Consider the following 21456-nt stretch of genomic DNA (forward strand, 5'->3'; position numbering starts at 1 on the left):
TCTAGTCCGCAGGATGAAGCTACACTTTACTTCCTCTGGAATCTTAACTCCTTGGTGGTGAGAGGACATCTGGGCAGTGGCTTCACAGGGTCCACTCCACCTTGGGACCCCATCTGCAGGGAATTCAACACTGAGGCATGAGTACACTTTTTTCCCATGACCAGCATTTGGCCCTCCACTACTCTGGGGCGGGGTGCAATGGAGAGTTGCTGGGAGGAGCCTCTCCTGATGGGTGGACATGAATCCAGGCCGTGTGACCAGAGAGGGCAGGCAGAGGTGGGGAGGAGAGCATGGGTGATGCTGCAGGTGGGGCACACAGTTTGGCTGCAGTGATGTCTCCTGCCCCAAAGGCCTGTTTGTATGAGGCCACCCAAGGGCTGTGACAGCTGAACAGCAGTGAGTAGGGGTCTGCTTTCTGCCCACATTTGTGCCCTGAGTCCCTCCACTGCCCCAGACCCCTCCTTAGAGCTAGCCCTTCTCCACACACGTGCTGTGCCTCCTGGATTAGAAACCCTGCATGGCAGAGGCTACAACTGAGTGTTGTCAGAGAAAACCCTATCTGCTGTCAAGCCTCATTAACACTGCAGTATGGCCGCCATCCTGGGTTCTTAATAGCTCACAGCTCAGCCCACAACCTGTGGAGCTGGGGCTGGAGCCTTAAGAAGGCCCAGCAACCAACCGGCCCCCAGGTAAGGAGATCCAGGGCCTGTGGCAGCCTGGCGTATTTGGCTATTGTACCGAGCATGGCCGTAGACCGAGGCACTTGCTGGTCCTCACTGGGGAAGCTTCTGATCTTGATCCAGGTCCCCTCAGAGACGCTGTACCAGCTTCCCGCCTTGTACAGCTGGCCCTACCGGGCACTGCGAGGCCGCTGGTCCACCTTAAGTGGCAGTGGCGACGCAGGCGGAGGGATTTCCTTCCAGAGGGTGGGCCTGACCAAACCCCTATCCCAGGCGCAGGCAGAGTGTTCGGTGCTTCCTGAGGGGTTCTCCACCCTGTCCTGGGAAAGCTGAGGCGTTCAGCTGGCCCTAAGCCTCCCACCCACCCACACTCAAGCTCGCAGGTTGAGCCAGGACGCGGAGCGCCCAGCAGCCCCTGCCCTTACCCTCCCCGCTAGCTGGGCTTGGTCCAGCCAGTGACCCAAGGGCTGTAAGGTGGGCCCGAGGTAAACAACCAAGGGGCCCCTGCAGTGTCACAACATCCAACCCCTCTCCTGAATGCAGGGGGTAGGAGGGGAGACAGAGTCCGTCTGGCCCTATCCAGAAGAGCATGGAACAGGGACCTCAGCCTGCCCCCAGAGACATGCTCCGAGGTATTCAGGAAAAAGTCTGTAAACAGGCCCAAGAAGGGGCCGACATGCCATAGCGCTAGGACCTGCAGAGCGGCAACAGGATGCCTGGCGTCCTCTATGGTGTCCACCCGGTGGGCATGGCCTGCAGCTGTGCTAAGTACGGCTGCATAGCTTCAGAGAGCCCCAGGCACTCGCTGTGCTGGGGAACCCAGGCAAGGAGAGGCCCGCCATCCGAGGGTTCTGAGCGCCGCGCAGAAGGCCGGCTGTGCTCTGGTACGCGCGCGGGGCCAGGGGCTCGGGTGTCCCGGGCCTGGGTCGGCTCCAGCACCCAGAGCCAGGAGGAGGGCGTTGGAGGGCGGGCGCGTAGTCCAGGGTCCTTGGCCCCGCCCCCTCGCCTTCCGGTCTACCTTAAGGGGCACGCTGACATCAGCGCGCCGCCGCCGCCGCCGCCGCCGCCGCCGCGCCGCCCGTGGGGTGGGATTTCCTCCGCTGCCGCCGCTGCCGCCGCCGCGGGTCCTGCGCCGCTTCCAGCCCGCCCCACCCGACCCCGGCCCGACCCCCGCCGGCCCCGCCCGCCCGGCCCCGGGGAGGGATGCGGCGGCGCGGCGCCCAGGATGCCCCGCAGCCCCGGGACGCGAATCAAACCCGCCAAGTACATCCCGGTGGCCACGGCCGCCGCGCTGTTGGTCGGCTCCAGCACCCTGTTCTTCGTGTTCACGTGAGTCCATCGCGTCGACGGGGTTGCAGGGGGTTACAGCCTGGCTAGAAGGGGTAGGGACTAGGTACAGAGACTGGGTACAGCCGGTCGGGACTGGGGGCAGCGGCCGGTGGGCTGGGTAGGGCTGGCACCAGGGCTGTGGGCAACGTGAGTCTCCATCCTGAGATTCAGCTGAGGCTGAAGCCATGAGTGTGCCTATCCTGGGGCACCATGGAGAGATGAGTCTTGTGTGTGGGGACACTAGTGCCTTGTGGGTACCTAATAAGTGTGCCAGGCAGGCCCTGGATGTGAGGCACTGGGCCTGGACAGGAGAGAGTGTGCAGTGGCTGCCCAGGGTGTGGCTGCAGCCCTCCCCTCCCACAGGCTGCTGGAGGAGACATGAGCTGCCCAGAGCCACTAGCCCTCTCTGCAAGTTGCCGGAGGGAGGCTCTTGGGTCCCCTCCTGGCTATAGTCCAAGTTGTTCACCGCGTAGGTGTGGCCTGGCCAGTCTGCCACGTGCCTGCCCCACAGCCCCCAGAGACGCTGGCCTGGCAGTTACCCTCCACTCTTCCTTGACCTCCTCTGGAAGGCCCAGTGATCACAGCTAGAGGGCCCAGACCAGGCCGCACCCCGGGACACTGGCCATGGGCAGTGAGACCCTTGAGGCAGAAAGCATGCAAGCTCTTGGATCCTGCAGCCTCAGCTTCTTCACCTGAGACACAGGCTAGCTAGCTCACCATCCAGAGTGGCAGGCTGACTACACAGCTCCATAATCATGGGGTCCCCCAGGGCTCCTGGCATTAGCCATGTGGGTATGTAACCTCCCCCTTCTACAAGTTCCAGGCTGAGATACCATCCAGATGACCAGAGCAAGGGTCACTCAAACCTTCCTGGGGACCCGAGGCCTCAGGGGTAGCTGAAGCCAGCTGGGCTTCTGGGTCAGCTGCTGAGTGTGAGTGAGCCTGGAGCAGGGTGGGCAGGGGCCGATCTGGTACCCTTTCACATTAATAAGAGTGAGGGTGACCGCCGAGTGGACAGTGAGTGTGCATTGGGTGCCTGTGGAGGTGGGAGAGCCCCCTCCCTGGACTTCAGGGCTAGGTAGATGCCACAGGCTGCCAAGAGTGTGTTTTAAAAGGCCTGTGTGGATGGGCTTATTTCTGGCTTTGGTGAGCAGGCATGTTTTTGTCACTCAGATGCTGCTGGCTGTGGGGCAGAGAAGAGAGAGGCAGACAGGCAGCAGGCACAGGAAGAGGAGGAACACATCCTGCTGGGTCTTCTAGAGGGGTGGGGCCCAGCGAAGTCCTGGCTCTGGGGCCAGAGTGGGGGGCTTGGAGAGTTTTGGCCTCTACTTGCTCGACTTAGTTTCTTACTCCCTAAATGCAATTCAGTGTTTTTCGTCCTGACTTTAAAAGTGATAAAGGTTTTCTATCCAGAATTTGTCAAATGCAGGAAAAAATAACATAAAAAGAAATTGAAATTGACCCCACCCCAGAGGGCGCATCCATCTCCTCTCCTCCTAGGCTCACCTGGCTGTGCTGTAGCATTTAGGTGAGCTCTTTCCGGTGATTTCAGAGGGCCTTTACTGGGCTATCCTGTGAACTTGACCTGCCCCCAAGCAGTTGGCTCTGAGGCTATGGCACCCATTTGAGTGCTGGATCTTTCTTAATCTGTTCTCACAGCTGGGGGTCCAGGTTCAGGGACCTCAATGCTGGGAGGTGCAGGGTTCCCTTGGGGCACCACAGACCTTACCTGCATCCCAGAACCCTTGTGTGGCCCAGGGGAAGGTGCTGTGTGTGGCAGGATAGGGGCCCAGGGGTGCTAGCCAGGGTCTAGGCGCAGTGACCATCTAGCCAAGGGAGCCTTGCTTATTCCCCAGGACAGGGCTCCCCTGCAGTTTGGCCCCAAAGCCACATTCCCTGGGTGAAGGGACCCTGGTCTGCCCTGCCCTGGCTGCTGGGTTCCTAGAAGGGGCTGTGTGGAATGGGCCAGGCTCATTCATGCCAGCACAATGTACTGATTCTGGACAAGGAGGGGTCCAGGCAGTCCCCTTCTTGGAACTGCCCTTTTGTCATCTCAGTACTCACGCTTCTGCCTGGTTTCTGGGCCAGGCCTTCTGCAGACTCAGACCTGTGCTGGGAGGGAGCGGCTCCTCCTGTGTCCTCCTCCCGCCCTCAGGCCCACAGCTTTCTATCTTCTTTGCCTTTGTTTCTTGAACTTCATTGGCCCCCTCTCTGCACTCAGTAAACATGAGTTGCCCTCTTGGGGACAGGTCCACATAAGAAGCAACTCCTGGTGTCATGCAGGGTAGGGAGCCAGGGGCCTAGAAGATCAAGGACCCCTCCCTTGGACCAGCTCATTGAAGGTGCTGGGACCAACAGGACATTCAGACATGTTGCCAGGAGACTCTGGGGCGTAGGAAGAATGCCAGGAGGTGGGGGCATCCACCCTCTGAGAATGGGGTGCACACCGCACAGTAGGTTCACAGCAGCCCTCCTCCTCTAGGGTTCCTGGGGCAGTTGTGTTCCTTTGGGCCCCAGAAGCTCTTCATACTGGCTCAGCACCAAGCTGAGTCAGGCACTGGGGGAAAGATGTGGTTCAAGGGTCCCCAGATCAAGCCTCTGCCCCTGCTCCTCCTTACTCCTTACAAAGCCACTTTGCAAAAGGACAAGGACCCTGTGAACATCAGAAGGCCGGCTGCATGACAGAATACAACACTTAGGGCTTGGCTGGGCTGTCTTGTCTCTGTCTGGGGCCAGTGGCCTGACTTCTGGGATGTTGGGCTGCTTCTCAGGATAGGCCTAAACCCTCCTCATGCTCAGAGGCCCAATCAGGAAACAAGGCTCAGCCTGGGACAGTGGGAGGCCCAGCCCAGGACAAGGCCAGCCAGTGGCGGGCCCAGATAGACAAAGATGCTCACAGGGGAAGTGGGAGAACTTGATGTGAGCCCCCTCCAAGAACTCACTGCATGTGGCCTGGGGTAAACCCTGGCCCCCTGAGCCTCAGTTTTTCCCTTTGCTCAGAAGTCTACATGGTCAGATGGGTGGGTACATGTGGCCAGAGGCCCTGCTGGGCCTGATCAGGGCAGAGTGGCCGCAGACCCTCTGGTCCTGGGTGCCTCTGTATATGAGCACAAACGGTGTTAATGAAGAACCTAATTTAAGTGAAAATGTCTTAGTTAAAATTTTCCATTCCACATTTAGTTGTGGTGCGTACGCTGCCCCTATAGAACCCCTCACCCACCGTGGGTGGTGTCTCCCTGTCTGCCCAGGTGGGACTCAGGGCCTTGACACAGGTGGGGCCCATGGTAGTGGCCTGTGGCCCTGATGTTTGAGGGGCAGGGTCTGGCCAGGGTGTAGGGCTGGGAGCCTTAGCTGAGCCACCCTGCCCCAGGCTTGCCTTGGCCCAAAACATGGCTGTTGCCAGCAAGCAGAGGCTGCCACTGCACAGTGAGGCAAGCCTGTAGTGCAACATCTCCTGGGTGGGAGCAGGATATCATTCTTGTGGGCTAAGGGGTCTTCCTGGAGCCTAGGAGGGACCCAAGGTGGACTGAGCAGTGCTGTTTGCCCTGCCTAAAGCTTGCATGTTCTCACCCATCTTCACACTTGCCCCATCTACAGGGAGTGGAGGGGAGCCCAGGGAGATAGAAGGGCGGTGTGAAGTGGCTGAGTCTGGGTTGGACAGGGATGGGGTCAGTGGGAGGAGGGGCATGTTTGCATGTCTGTGTTGAATTCACATTTCTATACATCTGTGTTTGTGCGGGTGTGCTTTTATAGTCATGCGGATGCCTGTTCATGCAAGTGTACCAGTGTGTGCAAAAGTGTGCATATCTATACATGCAGATGTTTGTACATGTATGTCTTGCATGTTGTAACAGGTTCGTGTGCGTTCATGCACACATTCCTTTGATGTGTGATTGTATGTGCACATGTGTCTGTGTATATGCTTGTGCAGTGCGCACACATGTATCCACACGTGTGTCTTAGACAGAATTTGTTTGTGTGTCTGTGCATGTACTTGTATGGGCTTTTTCATGTTTTCCCCTTTAGCTCATCTGTTTCCCCAGGTGGCTGAGTTCCAGGCCTTGGCAGCGTTGGCCAGTGAGCCATCCCTCTTAGGCGTGACCTGGGTCTGAGTTCCCCTTATAGCATGCCCTGGTGGTAAAGACCACCTGGGGGAGTGTGGGGGGACAGGAATGCATGTAATATCTGATCCTGGGTCTGAGTTAAGCCTGGGTGGTCAGAGATGGTGAGCAGAAGGGACAATGGCTCAGGTCCTAGTCTGAGGTCCTGCATCTCTCCTGAGCCTGCCCAGCACCAGCTAAGACCCTGCCCTCGCCTCCCCAGGTATGCATGGCCCAAGCATGTGGGTAGCTCATGCCCACGCTGGACAGAGGCTGCCCGCCACCTCAATCCAAGCATCGCTCTGTCACGGTGCAGGTTTCCAAGAACAGCTGCCGCCTCCCAGCCCCAGGCATCCCACCCATGTTCCGTTCATGTAGCCTGGGGGTTCATCAAGGCTCAGAGAGGACAAAGCAGTATAGGCTGCCCAGGCCGGCAGGAGCTCTGGTCATTGTGGGATTGGGGGCTGCCTGTGGGGGTCAGTCCCTGCCAGCCTGTATAATGGTTCAGCTCCTAGCTCAGATACAGACTCACCCCAAGACTTTAGGTGTGTGTCAAACCTTCTATCTGCTTTTTGTCTGTAAGATAGGAAGGGCAGAAGGGTCCCCCAACACCGTGCAGGACAGGTGGGTAGCAGGCCCTGCTTATTCACCAGCAAAACCTGGACAGAATGGTGGGTGGGGCCCACACTCTGGTCTCCCCCTGTGTGCCTACCTGCTTGCTGCACCCCATGTCTGTACATCTACCTGTCCTTTGCTGGCCCCAGTGCACCCTAGGTCCCTTCAGCCTCTTCCTTTCCCAGAACAGGCTGCCTCCACTGGCCCTTGAACTGCGCAGGTGCATGAGGGCCTGAGTTTGCTTTAATACTCTCCTGTCTTAAAATTCTTCATATTGTTTAAACAAGTGGTCTGCATTTTGCACAGATAATGTGGCCAGCCCTTCCTAGAAGACACCATGGGGAGCTGGTTTGTACTGCCTGAGAGGGGTCTGAGGTGCCCTACCTTTCCCTGGGTCCTGGGCGTGCCTGGAAAGCCTGTCCCCACTAGCATTTGGGCCTGTACCTCCCCCCCTGCTTTGTTGGGCAAATACCTCAGGGGCCTACTGTCACCTTGCTGAATGGGATTGAATTAGGGGCTGCAGACACACATTAAGCACTGTCAGTACGCCAGGCTTCAGCACGCAGGGATGGGGAGCATGGAAGGCACCCACTGGTGGATATTCCAGGCCACCTGGGAAAAGGGTGGCAGAGGAAGACCCTTCCAGCGAAGGAAACCCTGTCCTCAGGCCATGAATTCACCTCCAAGGCGGGTCTTGGAGAAGAGGAAGGGGTAACTCAGGCTTTGGGCACCAAGTGTGCTGCCGTGGGAAGGGAATCTTTAAATAGCCTCTTGCTTTCCACTAAAAATAGCGAAGTTCTGCTGCCATGGAGGTGGTTGCTGGGGTGGCAGGGCTGGCTCCCGGCCAAGGCAGGCGTGGGTACGCCAGTGTAGCCAGCCTGCGCTGGGTGACGGGCAGGACCTGGGGTACTGCTTACCCTGCTGGTGTCCGTAATGTCCTGCTCCATGGTCAGGGCTGCTGTGGGAGATCCCCACCGGCTCCCCAACTCCACAGTGTCCCCTAGTACTGGGAGGGGAGCAAACTCCCTGATGCCCCTGCTTGTCACAGCAGCCAGGAGACATGTGCGAGGTAGGGAGCCTGAAGTTAGAGGTGCTTTGTGAGAGCCAAGCGGATGGACTCCACAGGGTCAGGGCAGGGGACTACAGGCCCTGTGCTGGTAGGTCTTTACAGAGGGGGCTCTGGTCAGATCCCTGGAGGGCTGAGGACAAAACTCTCTGTGGCTTAGCACCCAGGGAGGTCTGTGTGACTCTTACGGGGTGCCAGGAGTCTGGGAAGCCTTCCTGGAAAAGAGGGCAACCGTGGAGCCAAGTGCTGAGGAGTAGAGATGGCGAAGGGGTGGGGGCGTCATGCTTTTCTAGAGTCTCCAACTGTTCTGCACTGCCATGTGGAGAGCAAGGTGACCAACTAAAAAGAGAGGGCCGCCTGCCTAGATGGGGATGTGCTCAGTGGCCAGGAGGAGGGGCGCCACCCACTCTGCATTTACTGACTGAGAACCGAGGCTCCTCACCACCCAGAAATTCCATGTTTAGGGGGCCCCACTGGGTTGGGGATAGGTCCGGGTGAGGACTAGGTGTGGCCCAAGCTGCCTGGTAGGTCACTGGCCTCTGTCTATCATGGCATATGGCAGAATGGGCTCATTTTCTTCCTGGGCTCCTGCCTCCATTCTGTCCCCCCAACATAGGGAAGCCCAGGGAAGATGCCAAGTGGTATGGGAGGACATGAGCGGGCTCTGGCCACCCCTCCTCGATGGTGCCATCACAGGCCTATGGGCCTCTCTGAGCCTTAGTTTGCTCAACTGTGAGTTGAATTCCCAGCTGCCACTTGGGGGCTTGCTGGGGTCAGAGTTGGCACGTGGTGTCCGAGCACTGTGATCTAAGCGCACAGTGCTTAGTTCACAAAGCACAGTGGCTGAACAAAGGAGCAGCAGGCTGATGGGCAGGGGGTCTCCCAGAGGGCCCATGGCAGCAGTGGCCTTGCTAACTGCCATGCATGAACATGCCTAATTCCTGTGCCCCTGAGTCCCCTCCTCACCCACCCACCACACCATCAAACCCAGCTCTGCTTTGCTATCCAACATAGGTGCCCATGGTTGACACGAGCTGTGTCCCCAGCTGTTCCCGTATACAATGGCATCATCTTCCTCTTTGTGCTGGCCAACTTCAGCATGGCCACCTTCATGGACCCTGGCATCTTCCCCCGAGGTAGGGCCCTGTACTGGGGCAGATCATCTGCTCACTTTTGTTAGAGTGTGAGTGGCTAACATGGGAGAGTCTTGGGTGGTGGGATCCTGGTGGGTGGGCTGGCAGAGATCAGTTAGCTTTTCTGCCAGCGAAGTCACTTTCCTTCTGTCCTCCTTGGTCTTGGCCCACAGCGGATGAGGATGAGGATAAGGAGGATGACTTCCGGGCCCCGCTGTACAAGAATGTGGATGTGCGGGGCATCCAGGTCCGTATGAAGTGGTGTGCCACCTGCCACTTCTACCGCCCGCCACGCTGCTCCCACTGCAGCGTCTGCGACAACTGCGTAGAGGTGACTGCCCCACCACCCCATCCACCCCACCTCCCCTTGTGGCCCTGCCCCACTCTGCCTGCTGTGTGCCCTGATGCGTTCCTCCTGCCCAGGACTTTGACCACCACTGCCCCTGGGTCAACAACTGCATTGGGCGCCGCAACTACCGCTACTTCTTCCTGTTCCTGCTGTCGCTCAGTGCGCACATGGTGGGCGTCGTCGCCTTTGGCCTGGTCTACGTGCTGAACCATGCTGAGGGGCTGGGAGCCGCCCACACCACCATCACGTATCCTTGGCCAGACCACAGAGGCCTTGTGGGCTGGGGGCACATTTCACAGGGGAAACCAAAGTTCAGAGGGGCGGGTCAGCTGCCCGAGAATCCCCGCAGGGTGGGTTGCTCTCCCTGGGTGGGTAATTTATCCACAGGCACCTGCTCCATGTCTTCACCCACAGCCGTTGGCCTTAACGGGCCAGCATGGCTGTCATGTGTGTGGCTGGCCTCTTCTTCATCCCTGTCATCGGCCTTACCGGTTTCCACGTGGTGCTGGTCACTCGGGGGCGCACTACCAATGAACAGGTGCAGACCCTGGGTAGGACCACGCAGTGATGAGGATGAGGTGTCCTCGGTTCTGAGAGGGCCAGGGCTTCCCAGGGCCCTGTGTATGTGTCGGCGGGGAGGTGGGGGTGTCAGAGCAGGGCTACAGGGACCCTCAGCCAAGGTGGCCTGTACAGCTGCGGTGGGGGAGGCTCTGGTTCTGGATACCCCAGTGGGGCTTGGGGTGTGGGGCTGTGCCACTACAGCCACCAGTGACTCAGGGCCCAGATATTCCACAGCTCCCTGCAGGAACAGGCTGGGGTGTCCTGGGTGGGAGTACCCCTGGGCTGACCTTACCTAACCCGTCTGAAACCCCAGCTGTCTCTGCCTGTCCCTCTGCCCACCTTGGCCTAGACCGTGGGTGGTCAGGCTGGCTGAAGGGTCTTGTGTCCACAGGTGACAGGGAAGTTCCGTGGGGGCGTGAACCCCTTCACTCGAGGCTGCTATGGGAACGTGGAGCATGTGCTGTGTAGCCCCCTGGCTCCTCGGTGAGGCCTGGGTGGGTTGTTGAGGGGGCCTCTGCTGGGTTCTGGGTGGGCAGCTGTGGACCCTAACCCTGGTCCACTTCTGCCCTTGGCAGGTGGGGCTGGCCCTGCCCTAGAAGACTGTGTTCAGGCTGGGTTGCCCTGGCCTCTGACCTCTCTGACCCTGATGCAGGTATGTAGTGGAGCCACCTCGGCTGCCACTTGCTGCTCGCCTGAAGCCACCCTTCCTTCGACCTGAGCTCCTGGAGAGAGCTGCACCACTCAAGGTCAAGCTTAGTGACAACGGACTAAAGGCTGGCCTAGGCCGTAGCAAGGTGGGGGCCCCAGGGTGGGTAGGGGATGGGGTGTCAGACCCTTGGTGGTGGGAAACAATAGGTCGGAGGGGCCTAGAGAAATGGAAGGGGGGATTGGGTGGATTCTGGGGAAGGGTCTAGGTCCCAGGGCCCTAGGAAGGAGTTTCCAGTTAAGCCTTGCCCCTGGCCTGTACCCTCTCCACCGCTGACCATGCCCCATCCCAGTCCAAGGGCAACCTGGACCAGCTGGATGAGAAGCCACTGGATCTGGGGCCACCGCTGCCCCCCAAGGTGGAGGCTGGCACATTCAGCAGTGACCGGCAGACCCCACGCCCGGGCAGTGCTGGTGAGGTGGGGCCAGCCAAATGGGGGAGGGACATGGGCTGACCCCGGCCTGACCATGGTCCATCTCCCTCAGAGAGCGCCTTGTCAGCACAGAGGACCAGCCCCCCAACACCCGCCATGTATAAGTTCCGGCCCACCTTTACCACGGGTCCCAAGGCGCCCTTCTGTGGGCCAGGCGAGCAGGTGAGGAAGCCTGGCCCCTCCCCAGAGACCCCACCCCCAGAGGCCTCACTGGGTTATAGAGGGTGCTGGCAGGACCCCACCCTGCAGGGACCCCAGCTGAGGGTGGAGGAGGGGAGCAGGGCAGCGTGCCCAGGGAGAGGCCGGCACAGGCAGTTTAGGCCTCTTCTCCCTTGGTCAGCACTGCCCGCTGGCCCAGTAGGCGGCTGCCCCCCAGGAGTGGTATGTGCCAGGATGCCTGGAATTCCACCATTAGTCACTCCATAAGGCCCATGGGAAGGCTTTAAAAGAGCCCGAGGTTGTTTGAGAAAGCATATTTATTTCCCTGAGTTGTATAAGCACTCTGCATTCACTATGAAGCAATCAGAAGCCCTGGACAGCCTCAGGAATTCCCAGGGATTCCCCATGTGTGCCCAGGCTGCCAACCCTTCTTCATGGCCACCCAAGAGGTAACCCTGTGGCTGGACCAACACACCTAGACCAGCCCCAACTTTCACCCCAGGAAGCCCCTCCCGTCAGAACCAATGCCATGCCTGACCCTGCTTCTTGGGGCCCACTGGTCTGGGCAGTGAATCTGAGCCTCCCTGGCCAGTGTGCAGTGGCCCTTAGAGATAGGAGGACAGAGCTTTGGGTACCTTGGCCCAGGCACCTCTTTCCTGGGATTTTCATGGATCCCGTGGAGGATCTGGGGTTTGCCAGGTGCCCCGAGGCCACATTTTCCCACCCGTGCTCCCTCTGGGTTTTGAGGTTCTTGTCTCCAGCCTAAGACTGTGTGTGTCAAATCATGGAGACTCAAAGAGGCCCCTCTTCCCTATCATGGTGGCTGTTTCCTAGGCTGGATGGGCTCCACGGATACTTCCCTGGGTGTCTGCAGCGGCCAGCTATGGCCTTGTAGCGCCCTGACCCACAAGGGTGGGGTGCCTGGGAGAGGGCCTGGTCACTGTGTGGTTATTATGTCTCCTTAGGGTTCAGCTCCCGAGGCTGCCCCTCTGCCTTGCCCCCTGCTGGGAATGTGAGCTGGAGCATACCCTCCCCGGGGAGACACTGTCCGGGTGTTACTGCTCTGTTCTACCCTGCCCCATTTTCTTTTGCGGTGGACAAGGAACAGGTGGTGTGGTCAGGGTATAGAGAGCTTCTGGGGACAGCTTGTTGGTTACACCTGCCACTACCTTGATGGCACCAGGATTGTGGCCTCCAAGTGGGCACAGAGCACCTGGTGGCTGGGTAGGGCATGGTGGGTGGGCAGTGGCAGACGTGTACCCTCTCTCCCCACAGGTTCCTGGCCCTGACTCCCTGACGCTGGGGGAGGACAGCATCCACAGCTTGGACTTCACGTCTGAGCCCAGCCTGGACCTCCCTGACTATACACCTGGTGGCCTGCACACAGCCTGCCCTCCGTCCCCGCCCCTCAGCGCCTCCGACACCTTCTCAGGGGCCTTGCGCTCCCTGAGCCTCAAGGCTGCAAGCCGGCGGGGTGGGGACCACATGGCCCTGCAGCCCCTGCACTCCGAGGGTGGGCCCCCAACACCCCATCGGGGTATCTTTGCCCCCCATGCATTGCCCAACCGCAATGGCAGCCTATCCTATGACAGCCTGCTTAACCCCGGCTTGCCCGGCGGCCATGCATGCCCGGCCCACCCCTCAGCCAGCGTGGCCAGCTATCGCTCACCATACCTGCACCCTGGGGCGGTGGGTGACCCACCACGGCCCCCGCCCCGGAGCTTCAGCCCTGTGCTGGGCCCCCGGCCCAGGGAGCCCTCACCCGTGCGCTACGACAACCTGTCCAGGACCATCATGGCCTCCATCCAGGAGCGCAAGGATAGGGAGGAGCGTGAGCGGCTGCTGCGCTCTCAGGCCGACTCGCTCTTTGGCGACTCAGGCGTCTACGACGCACCCAGCTCCTACAGCCTGCAGCAGGCCACCGTGCTGTCTGAAGGGCCCCGTGGCCCTGTGCTACGCTACGGCTCCAGAGATGACCTGGTGGCCGGGCCTGGCTTCGGAGGCGCCCGCAACCCTGCACTGCAGACATCTCTGTCCTCGCTGTCGAGCGTTGTTAGCCGGGCACCTCGGACCTCCTCCTCCTCCCTCCAGGCAGACCTGGCCAACAACAACGCCCCAGGGCCCCGGCCAAGCAGTGGCTCACACAGGTCTCCCCTGCGCCAGGGCCCACCCTCCCCCCCCAGCACACCCCGCTCGCCCTCCTACATGGGCCCCAAGGCCATCGCCTTCATCCACACGGACCTCCCGGAACCACCGCCCTCACTGGCTTTGCAGAGGTGGGTGCTGGGGGTGCTTCGGGCTTCCCTGCACGGGGCAGGCATCCGGCTGCCTATTGGCCTCTTGGCTGAGCATGTGTGGGTTGTCCAGGAGGCCTAGGGCCACCTCTGGGGTGGGCCTCCCCTGACTTGGAGCCTCCTGTCACTTGGAGGGTTGCCCAGCTCCAAGGACGCTGTGGCACATCTTGGGGCATTGGAGGATTTGCATATTGAGCCAAGTGCCCCACATTTTCTCCCAGCCAGCACAGACCCATGAGTGGGGGATCCCAAGGCTTCTTCCTCGGGAGATGGTACCACTGTCCCTGCCCAGGAGGCTGAGTCCAGAGGACATCACTCCACAGCACAGTGTGCCGCCCTGGGTGGGGCACACAGCCCTGGAAGCAGGGGTTTCCCTGCTCAGAGATGAGGAAACCAGGGCTGGAGGGGTAGGCTGGTCCCAGGCTCCAAGTGGGTGGGTAACTGAGGATGCCATGCTGGCTTACCTGGCAGGTCAGGTCCAAGTACAAGAACTGAGCACCTGCTGAGTGCAGGTCTTGTGCTGGGCTCAGGAGCATAGTCAGGGCATCACCCCAGCTGCTTTGAGTGAAGGCTTCATCAAGAGGTTGCTGCTATGGGCAGAAGAGGCCCAGCAGTGGCAGCTACACAGAGAGGCAGGGAGGCAGCCGAAGGAGGGGGATCTCCTGCACTCTTGACTGTTTGGGCAACGAGGCCATTGCTGGGCAGGCCATGGGACAGGACGATGGCCCCTGTTTTTCGTAAGAAGGAATAGGGAAAGGGCTGCAGTCACTACTGGGGTCTCGAGGCTAGGGCACCAAGATGGACAGGGCTGAGGGCTCTGCTGGCTGGTGTCCACCTGGCCTCCTTGTGCTTGTGGTCTATGCGAGTGGGAGGGACCAAGGGACCTGGGGGGTTATGACAGCCATTCTGACGTCTGCCTGTCTGTCCTGTGACAGCACAGCCCTCACCCTGCAGGCTGTGTACCAGCACCCATTTTCTGGGTGGGACCTTTTGAGCTCAAAGGAAGGGGCCATCCAGGGCTCCGTCTGTATCATCTGTCCTGTTGCCTCCACTGGCCTCTGTCCTGCCGTGGTCCCGTGTTCACCGTATGTGTGCATGTATGTGCTTGTTTTGATGCAGGGACCACCCTCAGCTGAAGACCCCCCCAAGTAAGCTTAACGGGCAGTCCCCGGGCCTGGCCCGCCTAGGGCCTGCCGCTGGCCCCCCAGGGCCCTCCTCGAGCCCTGCCCGGCACACACTCGTTAAGAAGGTGTCCGGTGTGGGTGGGACCACGTACGAGATCTCGGTGTGAGGACTGACTGCCACCCATCCGCCATGGCACCACAGGGACCAGGACCCCCCAGCGGCTGCCCCCCTTCCCAACTACTCTGCCCCAGCAGAGAAGGAGGCCCAGGCCTGGTGTGGACGCATCAGAAGGAGAGAGAACCACGCCTCCACAAGTCAGTCTCTCATCCTCCGCCTGTCCATCCACTTATCTGTTCACCAGGGCACAGCTGGGCCAAGGGCCGCTGGCTGCAGGATGTGTCAGTGCCCCAGCTTCCACGGGTTGAGGCCTTGAGGGGGCATCCGAGGTGGTCACCAGGCCAGCCTCCACCCACTCCCCTTACAGATGGGTCACTGTGGCCCAGAGATGGACAGAGAGGCCTGGGCCTGGCCGTCTTCTGGACCGAGGGCCCGCTGCCTGGCTGCTCCTAACCCGCCGCCTTTCAGGGACCTGCTGGGAGCTTTTGGCTTGGCGAGGCTGATTCTTCTGCAGGGAGCCCAGCCCTGGCCCACAGGCACCCAGCACTGGGGCTGCTCTGGGTTATGACAGACAGGTGGACAGACGGACAGACAGACCGCCAGCTGTGGGTGGGGTCCTGGCTCCATGTGTCCCGTCCGGCCCAGCTGGTGGGCATGTCCCTGTGTCTGCGCTGAGCTGCCATGCCGTGTCCCATGTGTTAAAGCTCGGGCCCCCGCTGCCCCCACTGCTGGGAAACTCGCTGTCATTGAAGCCTTAACCTCTGCTTTATGCTCTTGTGGGAGGTGATGGGGGCAGGTGGGAACAGGCACAGGCCGGACGCTGCCACAGGGGCCTCTGAGACCCAGAATCCCTTCCCTGCCAAACGAGATTCCCCACCCCGAGGCATGCAGAGTCAGGCCTGCCAGAGCCTTGGCACCTGCATGGGAAGCACATGGGGAGGGGTCCAAGTTCTGTCTGGCGCCAGGGACCCGAGAGTAAGCACACAGCAGCGTCCGCTTGCGTTGTGTCTGTTTTATGTTTTTATATCTACATCTATATATCTATAATTTTATTAAAAAAAGAAAAAGAATCATTTTTATCCTTTCCTTGAGCAAGGCCATGGCTGTTGCTGCAACTCAGGGGCTCTGGGGTGGGGTCGGAGCCGGTCAGGCTCGGGAGAAGTGGTGGCCAGTGGCACGAGGTCGGACGTTCCGTGCGGGTGATTCCGCTGACTTAGGCCAAGTCAGGGGACCTGAGAGGCAGGGGCTGGCCCACGGGTCTTTAGCCGATGATCACGAAGCTCCCTTGGGTCTGCATCATCCCTGGCAGTAGCAGGGCGTTTGGAGAAAGGCTGGGGCTCCGGCCTACGCAGGGTCCCCAGGAGCCCATGGGCTTAGGGGACATCAGTAGAGGGTACGTTATGGGGCCACCTGCTGGCTATGGGCCCTGTGGAGGCTGTTGCGATTTCCTGCAGCTTTACTTACTGAACCAGTTCCCTCCTCTGCCTGTTAAAAGTTGGGGGTGGAAGCATCAGGAATGCACAAATTTTTGAGGCTGGGTAGAGTTTGGAGGACTGGGACGGGCTGGCTCCAGGGCCATGGACCCCGCACTGGGCAGCTATACCCCATGCTGACCTCCACCTTTCTGCTTCTCTCTCATGGGACGCTGCGGCCCGCAGGGGGCGGATCGGCACTTGCAGCCGTGGATGGGGGTGGCGTGGCCCACCCAGGGTGCCCCCCGGCCTGCACCTGTGCCACCTTGGCCTCCCTGAGGACCGCCCTCCGTTGAGGGTCCCCTGGAGTCCAGCTGCTGGGGTGACCCCCCGAGGGGCTGTGTGCCGCCTACACTTAGCGGCCTCTAGCCTTTTCCCCAGACTCTCGGGGCCTGAGCGGGACACCAAGTAGACATCTGTGGGGCCCAGGACAACCCAACCCAGGAAGACAGTCCAGGCAGCCAGGCTGTTACCTGGGGTGTGGGCTGGAGGACCCCTCTCTACCAGCCATACTTGCACTGACTCCCAGTCCACCGGGGCCTGTGATCCTGTGTCCACCCACCTCAGGAAGTCCCCATCTGCTGCAGGGAGTCCAATACCCCAAGCAGGGGCCCCAGAGCTGCTAAGACCAGCATGGCTTCCCAGGGTGTCACGCCATCACCCAACCTTCCTGCCTGACCAAGCACTTTAGATGCTACTCTCTCCCCCAGGGAGTCCAGGCCTCTGTGGTTGGGCTGGGGTGGGAGACTCAGGTCGCCCCTGCAGGTCACTGCACTCCTCTGCTCCCCAAACCCAGCATATGAACAGATAGATGCCTTAACCTCTCGGAACCGCCAGCCAGTTGAGCTGTCCAGGCCCTGCCAGGGTGGGGAGAGGCCTGGCTGCCCAGGGCGGTTCCCTGGCCATGCCCGGGCCAGGCAGTCTTCACTCCTTCACTCCGAGATGTCCGCTTGGGGAGCTCTAGGCCCTGCTGCCCACAGCCCTGCGTTCTCCAGCCAGTTGGGCCTGGCCACCCTCAGCAGCTCTCTTTCTCCCACTTGGGGGTGAAAAAGCCACAAAGCTATTCTCTATGTTCTAAAAGGTATTCCTTGCCCCAATTTAATATCCTAAATAAAAGTTTTGGTGTTTACCTCCATGGCTCTGTACACCAACATGGTCCCCTGTCCTCCGAGCCTTGGGACAATGCTGGGAGGCTGGACTGGACAGGGACTCGGGATGGGGAAGGATGTGAGTGGGGCGTGGGGGTGGGGAAGGGCAGGAATGGTGGCCAGGGGGGTGTGGGAAGGGTGAGGTGGTCTGCCAGACGGGGACAGTGTGTTATGTGAGGGGGATGAGGCCAGAGGGTCAGCAGATTTGGGATGAGAATAAGGCTTTGCATGCCTGATGAGGCAAGAAGACTGAGGACCCCAGGTTCTCACTGTCAGTGGGTACTCTCCCATGACACCTGCTCAGAGCCCTCCGGGTTGGCTGGGACAGGCTAGGGGCTTCCTGTGGAGGGGCTGCCATCCAGTGGGCAGATGGGGCATGAGGGGCAAGGTGGGGTTGCCACACCGAACTCCCCCCCCCCAACACTGCGAGATCAGCCTTAGTATGCAGCAAAGCCTTCTGCCCCATTTCCATGGAAACAAGCTCACACACTGTGTGTGTCACCACTATATGTCCAGCTGCAGGCCCAGCCCTCAGGACAGACCCCGCCTCCACCCTTCTCCGTGGCTCCTGGCAGGAAAGGTGCTCAGCAGTGCCGTGGATAGGGGCAGGCGCGGCCGCTGGGCACCTGGGGCCACGCTGGCCGCCTGGCTTCCTCCTCGCTGGGGCCGCTGGGCCTCCGGCCTAGAAGGGCAGGAAGTCGTCCACCTCGAGGCGCAGGAACGGGCCCAGCAGGGCCCGGAGCTTCCAGACAGCGGCGCGGCTCAGCAGGGGCGGCACCAGCCCCTCGAAAGGTGCAGGGTCCACCACGTACACGTATGCGGCGGTGCAGGCCAGCAGGGCGCCCAGCAGCAGCCTCAGGGCCAGCAGCCTGCGGGCGGTGGTGGTCAGGGGGCGGGGGCGCCCTCGGGACAGTCCCGGGGGACTGGGCTCTGCCCGCATGCTCACGCAGCCACCTACCAGAGCTGGCTCTTGAGGCCCTCGGAACATTCCAGCTGCGGCCTGGCCTTCTGTGGGGGAGGGGTGGGTCAGAGCCTGTCCCGGGCAGGTGTCCTGGAGCTGCATGTTCCAGCTCCCCCTGCCTAGGACCAATCATCAGGCTCCTGGTGGGGCTCCCACCCTGGGGCCTCCTTCACTGAAGTCCGCCTGTCCCCTCCCCGCATAGGGCCTAGGAGACTGGGAGAGGGGTAGGGGCTTACTGCTTCGCATGCTGTCTGCTGCTCCTTCCTGGCCTGGGTGCGGCACTGGGCGCGGTCCCTGGGGGGAGGGTGACACAGTCAGGGTCTCAGGAAGGAGGTGACCAGCCCCCTGCCCCAGCCCGGCACCACCTCTGGTCTGGTGCCATGGAACTGGGGCGGGATTAGGGATTGGTATGCCCCATTTTGACAAGGACATCTGCCCCATCCCAGCTCGGCCAGCCAGACCCCCAACCTGACCCCAACACATCACCCCAGAATCTCCAGCTGAATGTCTTCCATCTGGTCTAGCACTCCCCGGATGTCTTTCTTGAGATTCTGGGGGGCAAAGGAGTTAAAGGGTCCTCTACCCCAACTGCCCTACCGCACCCCTCTGCCCCTCACCCCCAAACTCCACCGAGTTCCCGCCTCACTCATCTTTTCAGTATTGCCCTTCTGGGACCTACCAGGAGCCCGGTGGCCTGGTTGTTCAGGGCCATGTGCACCTCGGCAACACCGTCCCACACCTGATGGGGGGAAGGCTGGGTCATGCCCAGGAAATGTGCCCTACCACAAGGGTCCCACAGAGGCTCCCCCACCCCAGGCGGATGGGCACCTCTGTAATGGCCATCTTCTTCCTCTCGAAGGACAATCGGATCTGCTGCAGCTCGTTCTGGGAGAGGGGCACAGTGTGGGCATGGGCAGGGCCAGGGGCTGGTCACCTCCTTCCTCCTCCGCCCACCTGGGACTGCTGCACGAAGGACCCCTGCCCCCCAAGCCCCGGCCCGGCTCTGGGTGCCCACCTGCGACTGCTGCACAAAGGACTCCTCCCCCTGGCACACCTCCTGTCGTAGAAGCTGCAAAGGCGCCCTGTCCTCCAGTGGCCGGGTACCGACCTGCTCAGGGGACTGCAGAAGGGCCCTTGTGTCAACCCCAAGGTGAAGGGCAGCATCTTTGGTCCTGGACTACTTGGGAGTGGGCGTGAGGGGTGTGGTGTGTGAAGTCACAGGGTCATTCCTAACAGCCACCTGAGGTCCAGCTGGGGCCAGGCTGCTGCCTTGCACTTACCCACGCCAGGGCTGTACAGCTTGAGTGTTCCTGGCACAGGGGCAGGAACTGCTGCCCTGGCCCCAGAAGGGCCCCCAGCTGCTCCCGCAGGTCCTGGTTCTGCCTTTTCTGGGGGTGGGGGTGGAGCAGAGAGAAAGGACTGCCTGTTACAGCTGCTTCTTGGGCAGGATACTGAGGCAGCCAGGGCTGGGGCAGGGGCTTCGGGGCAGAGGAAAAGGGGGATGGGGCTTGGGAGGTCCAGGAACAGCTGCGAGCCCATCCTACAGACTGGTGGAGAGCCTGGGAGCAGGTCCGGCAACAGGAGCCTCACTTACCAGATTCTGGTTCTCCTGCTCCAGTTGGAGAAAGGACTGTTCCGCAGGCCCCAGGGATACACTCTGGAGCTGGGAGGGGGCTGCCCTGAGTGAGGTCGGGGTCCCTGCTCCTGGTGGGCACGGGCAGGGTCTGGGCCCTGAGCCGGAGGCTCCCCGCTGCCTGGGTGCCCCCGGCTCTCTTCCTGAGTGCAGGGACCAGCCCCACCCCGGGCCTGCCTCCATCTGTCCTTGTCTCACCCCTACTGGGTCTCTCTGTCTCTGTCGCTGCATTTCTCCCTCTTCATTTGCAATAAAGCTCCCGGGTACCTCAGTTCCTACCCTGGGCCCCCCACCCCCTGGCCCCGAGGCTGGAAAAGCCCTGGCTGACTCCACTGAGTGAGTGGAACTGAGAGGCACCAGGCAGGGCCACCTTACGAACCCCTGGCATGGTGGATCTAGGCACCCTCCATGGCCACCCGAAGTTGAGGGTTGGGGGCACGGGGGGTGGGAGTGGCCACAAGGTCCCAGGGTTTTTGGCCCCTCCATACCTCCCTGTAACCCCTTCCTAACCCCAGGTCCAGGCTCTGGTTTGGCCTGACCTGCCACCCTCTTACTGAGGGCCCTCCGGGTGTCATGGTTCACAGGTCCGACTCAGGGGTGCCTGTCACAAAGGCCTGGGCACAACCGGGGAGGTCATAATGGACCAGGGTGGTGGTTGGAGCAGGGCCGGTGGGGCCCCTCTCCAGCCCACCCACCTTGCCCGCCTTAGCTATTTTCTTAAAATGTCAAACACATAATGCAGACACATGGTTAAAACAAAATTAAACAATAAGATGTCCAGTGTGATCCTCCCTCCCACCTCCGTCCTCCTCTCCAAGCCCCTTGTTAGCTGGTCATTAAGATCCTTCTGGGATGAGCCAGGAAGGTTGGCCCTGGAGCCCAGCTTAGACATTAGCTGACCCCCGGAACTGCCTAGCCAAGCAGAGGAGGAAGGAGCCTCCGGGCCCTCTCTTGGCCTTGGCCCTGTCGTTCCTCTCTGGAACCTCATGGGTCTCAGGATGTGCTCAGCTGAGAGTACAGCTCCTGGGGACACTCAAGGAGGGGGCCAAGGAAGGCTTCCTGGAGGACTCCAAGGTGAGGCAGCCATGGAAGAGGGGTGGGGCAAAGGCCCTGGGCAGCTGGTGTAGAGAAAGGGGTGGGGCGATGGCTTTGTCTTGTACTCTGTGTCTCAGAGCCTGCCGAGTGCCAGTAAGTGCCCAGAATATCACCTGGAGAGAGAGAGAGATGGCCCTCGAGAGACTGGTGATTTCCCCCGTAGAAAAAGGAAGGACAGAAACAGTAACGCAAGCAAACTGCTGGAGGCAAGGTAGGGAGGGCTCATGTCTCGCCATGGCACACAGGCCAGGCTGAGAGGCCCAAAGACAGGGGCAATCCCAGACAGGGTCGGAGGAGGATCCTGGGGCACCTGAATGACACAGGACCCTTCATTCCACCATCGGATCCTCCCACTACCTGTGACTCTGGGAAGCCTCCCTTCCCAGCCTGTGAACTTGGAGCTTCCTGCTGTGCCCACACCGTTAGACAGTTTGCGTGCCCTGCGTGCTGGAGGCTCAAGCTCAGCCCCGAAGACCCTAC

The 21456-nt window shown here is 60.7% G+C and overlaps 2 protein-coding genes across 5 annotated transcripts; one reads left to right on the forward strand and one right to left on the reverse strand.

Moving 5' to 3' along the window:
* The first annotated feature begins 1766 nt into the window (after positions 1 to 1766).
* ZDHHC8 (zinc finger DHHC-type palmitoyltransferase 8) lies at positions 1767 to 17268 on the forward strand. Of its 4 annotated transcripts, none has more exons than XM_016166969.2 (11): positions 1767 to 2009; positions 8805 to 8926; positions 9097 to 9254; positions 9347 to 9519; positions 9708 to 9810; positions 10225 to 10316; positions 10486 to 10627; positions 10832 to 10952; positions 11025 to 11134; positions 12407 to 13407; positions 16326 to 17268. In XM_016166969.2, exons 1-11 carry the CDS (start codon positions 1906 to 1908, stop codon positions 16549 to 16551), a joined length of 2352 nt encoding a protein of 783 aa, XP_016022455.1. In that variant the 5' UTR covers positions 1767 to 1905; the 3' UTR covers positions 16552 to 17268. The 4 variants fall into 4 exon arrangements, with proteins under 4 accessions (XP_016022455.1, XP_016022458.1, XP_016022457.1 ...); XM_016166972.2 differs by lacking the exon at positions 16326 to 17268 and adding an exon at positions 13647 to 15737; XM_016166971.2 differs by lacking the exon at positions 16326 to 17268 and adding an exon at positions 14545 to 15737.
* A 547-nt stretch (positions 17269 to 17815) lies between these two features.
* CCDC188 (coiled-coil domain containing 188) lies at positions 17816 to 20367 on the reverse strand. Its single transcript, XM_016166902.2, has 9 exons — positions 19843 to 20367; positions 19529 to 19636; positions 19264 to 19368; positions 19077 to 19133; positions 18928 to 18987; positions 18735 to 18799; positions 18485 to 18542; positions 18246 to 18295; positions 17816 to 18156 (listed from the first exon to the last, which is right to left on the reverse strand). The coding sequence occupies exons 1-9, from the start codon at positions 20365 to 20367 to the stop codon at positions 17970 to 17972; spliced, it is 1215 nt and encodes a 404-aa protein (XP_016022388.2). The 3' UTR covers positions 17816 to 17969.
* Positions 20368 to 21456: the final 1089 nt, after the last annotated feature.

This window comes from Rousettus aegyptiacus, unplaced genomic scaffold (assembly GCF_014176215.1).
Source record: "Rousettus aegyptiacus isolate mRouAeg1 unplaced genomic scaffold, mRouAeg1.p scaffold_m13_p_5, whole genome shotgun sequence".
Classification (NCBI taxonomy): Eukaryota; Metazoa; Chordata; class Mammalia; order Chiroptera; family Pteropodidae; genus Rousettus; species Rousettus aegyptiacus.

Bases quoted from the DNA above. Each gene is read 5' to 3' on its own strand.
- CCDC188 (XM_016166902.2), bottom strand. From the start codon at position 20,367: ATGGAGGGGCCAAAAACCCTGGGACCTTGTGGCCACTCCCACCCCCCG. The intron at 19,369-19,528 runs GTAAGTGCAAGG...GCCCTTCTGCAG, and splicing joins GCTGTACAGCCCTGGCGTGG to TCCCCTGAGCAGGTCGGTAC. The intron at 18,296-18,484 runs GTAAGCCCCTAC...CCTCCCCCACAG, and splicing joins AGCAGACAGCATGCGAAGCA to AAGGCCAGGCCGCAGCTGGA.
- ZDHHC8 (XM_016166969.2), top strand. From the start codon at position 1,906: ATGCCCCGCAGCCCCGGGACGCGAATCAAACCCGCCAAGTACATCCCG. The intron at 10,317-10,485 runs GTGAGGCCTGGG...ACCCTGATGCAG, and splicing joins TGTAGCCCCCTGGCTCCTCG to GTATGTAGTGGAGCCACCTC. The intron at 11,135-12,406 runs GTGAGGAAGCCT...CTCTCCCCACAG, and splicing joins TCTGTGGGCCAGGCGAGCAG to GTTCCTGGCCCTGACTCCCT.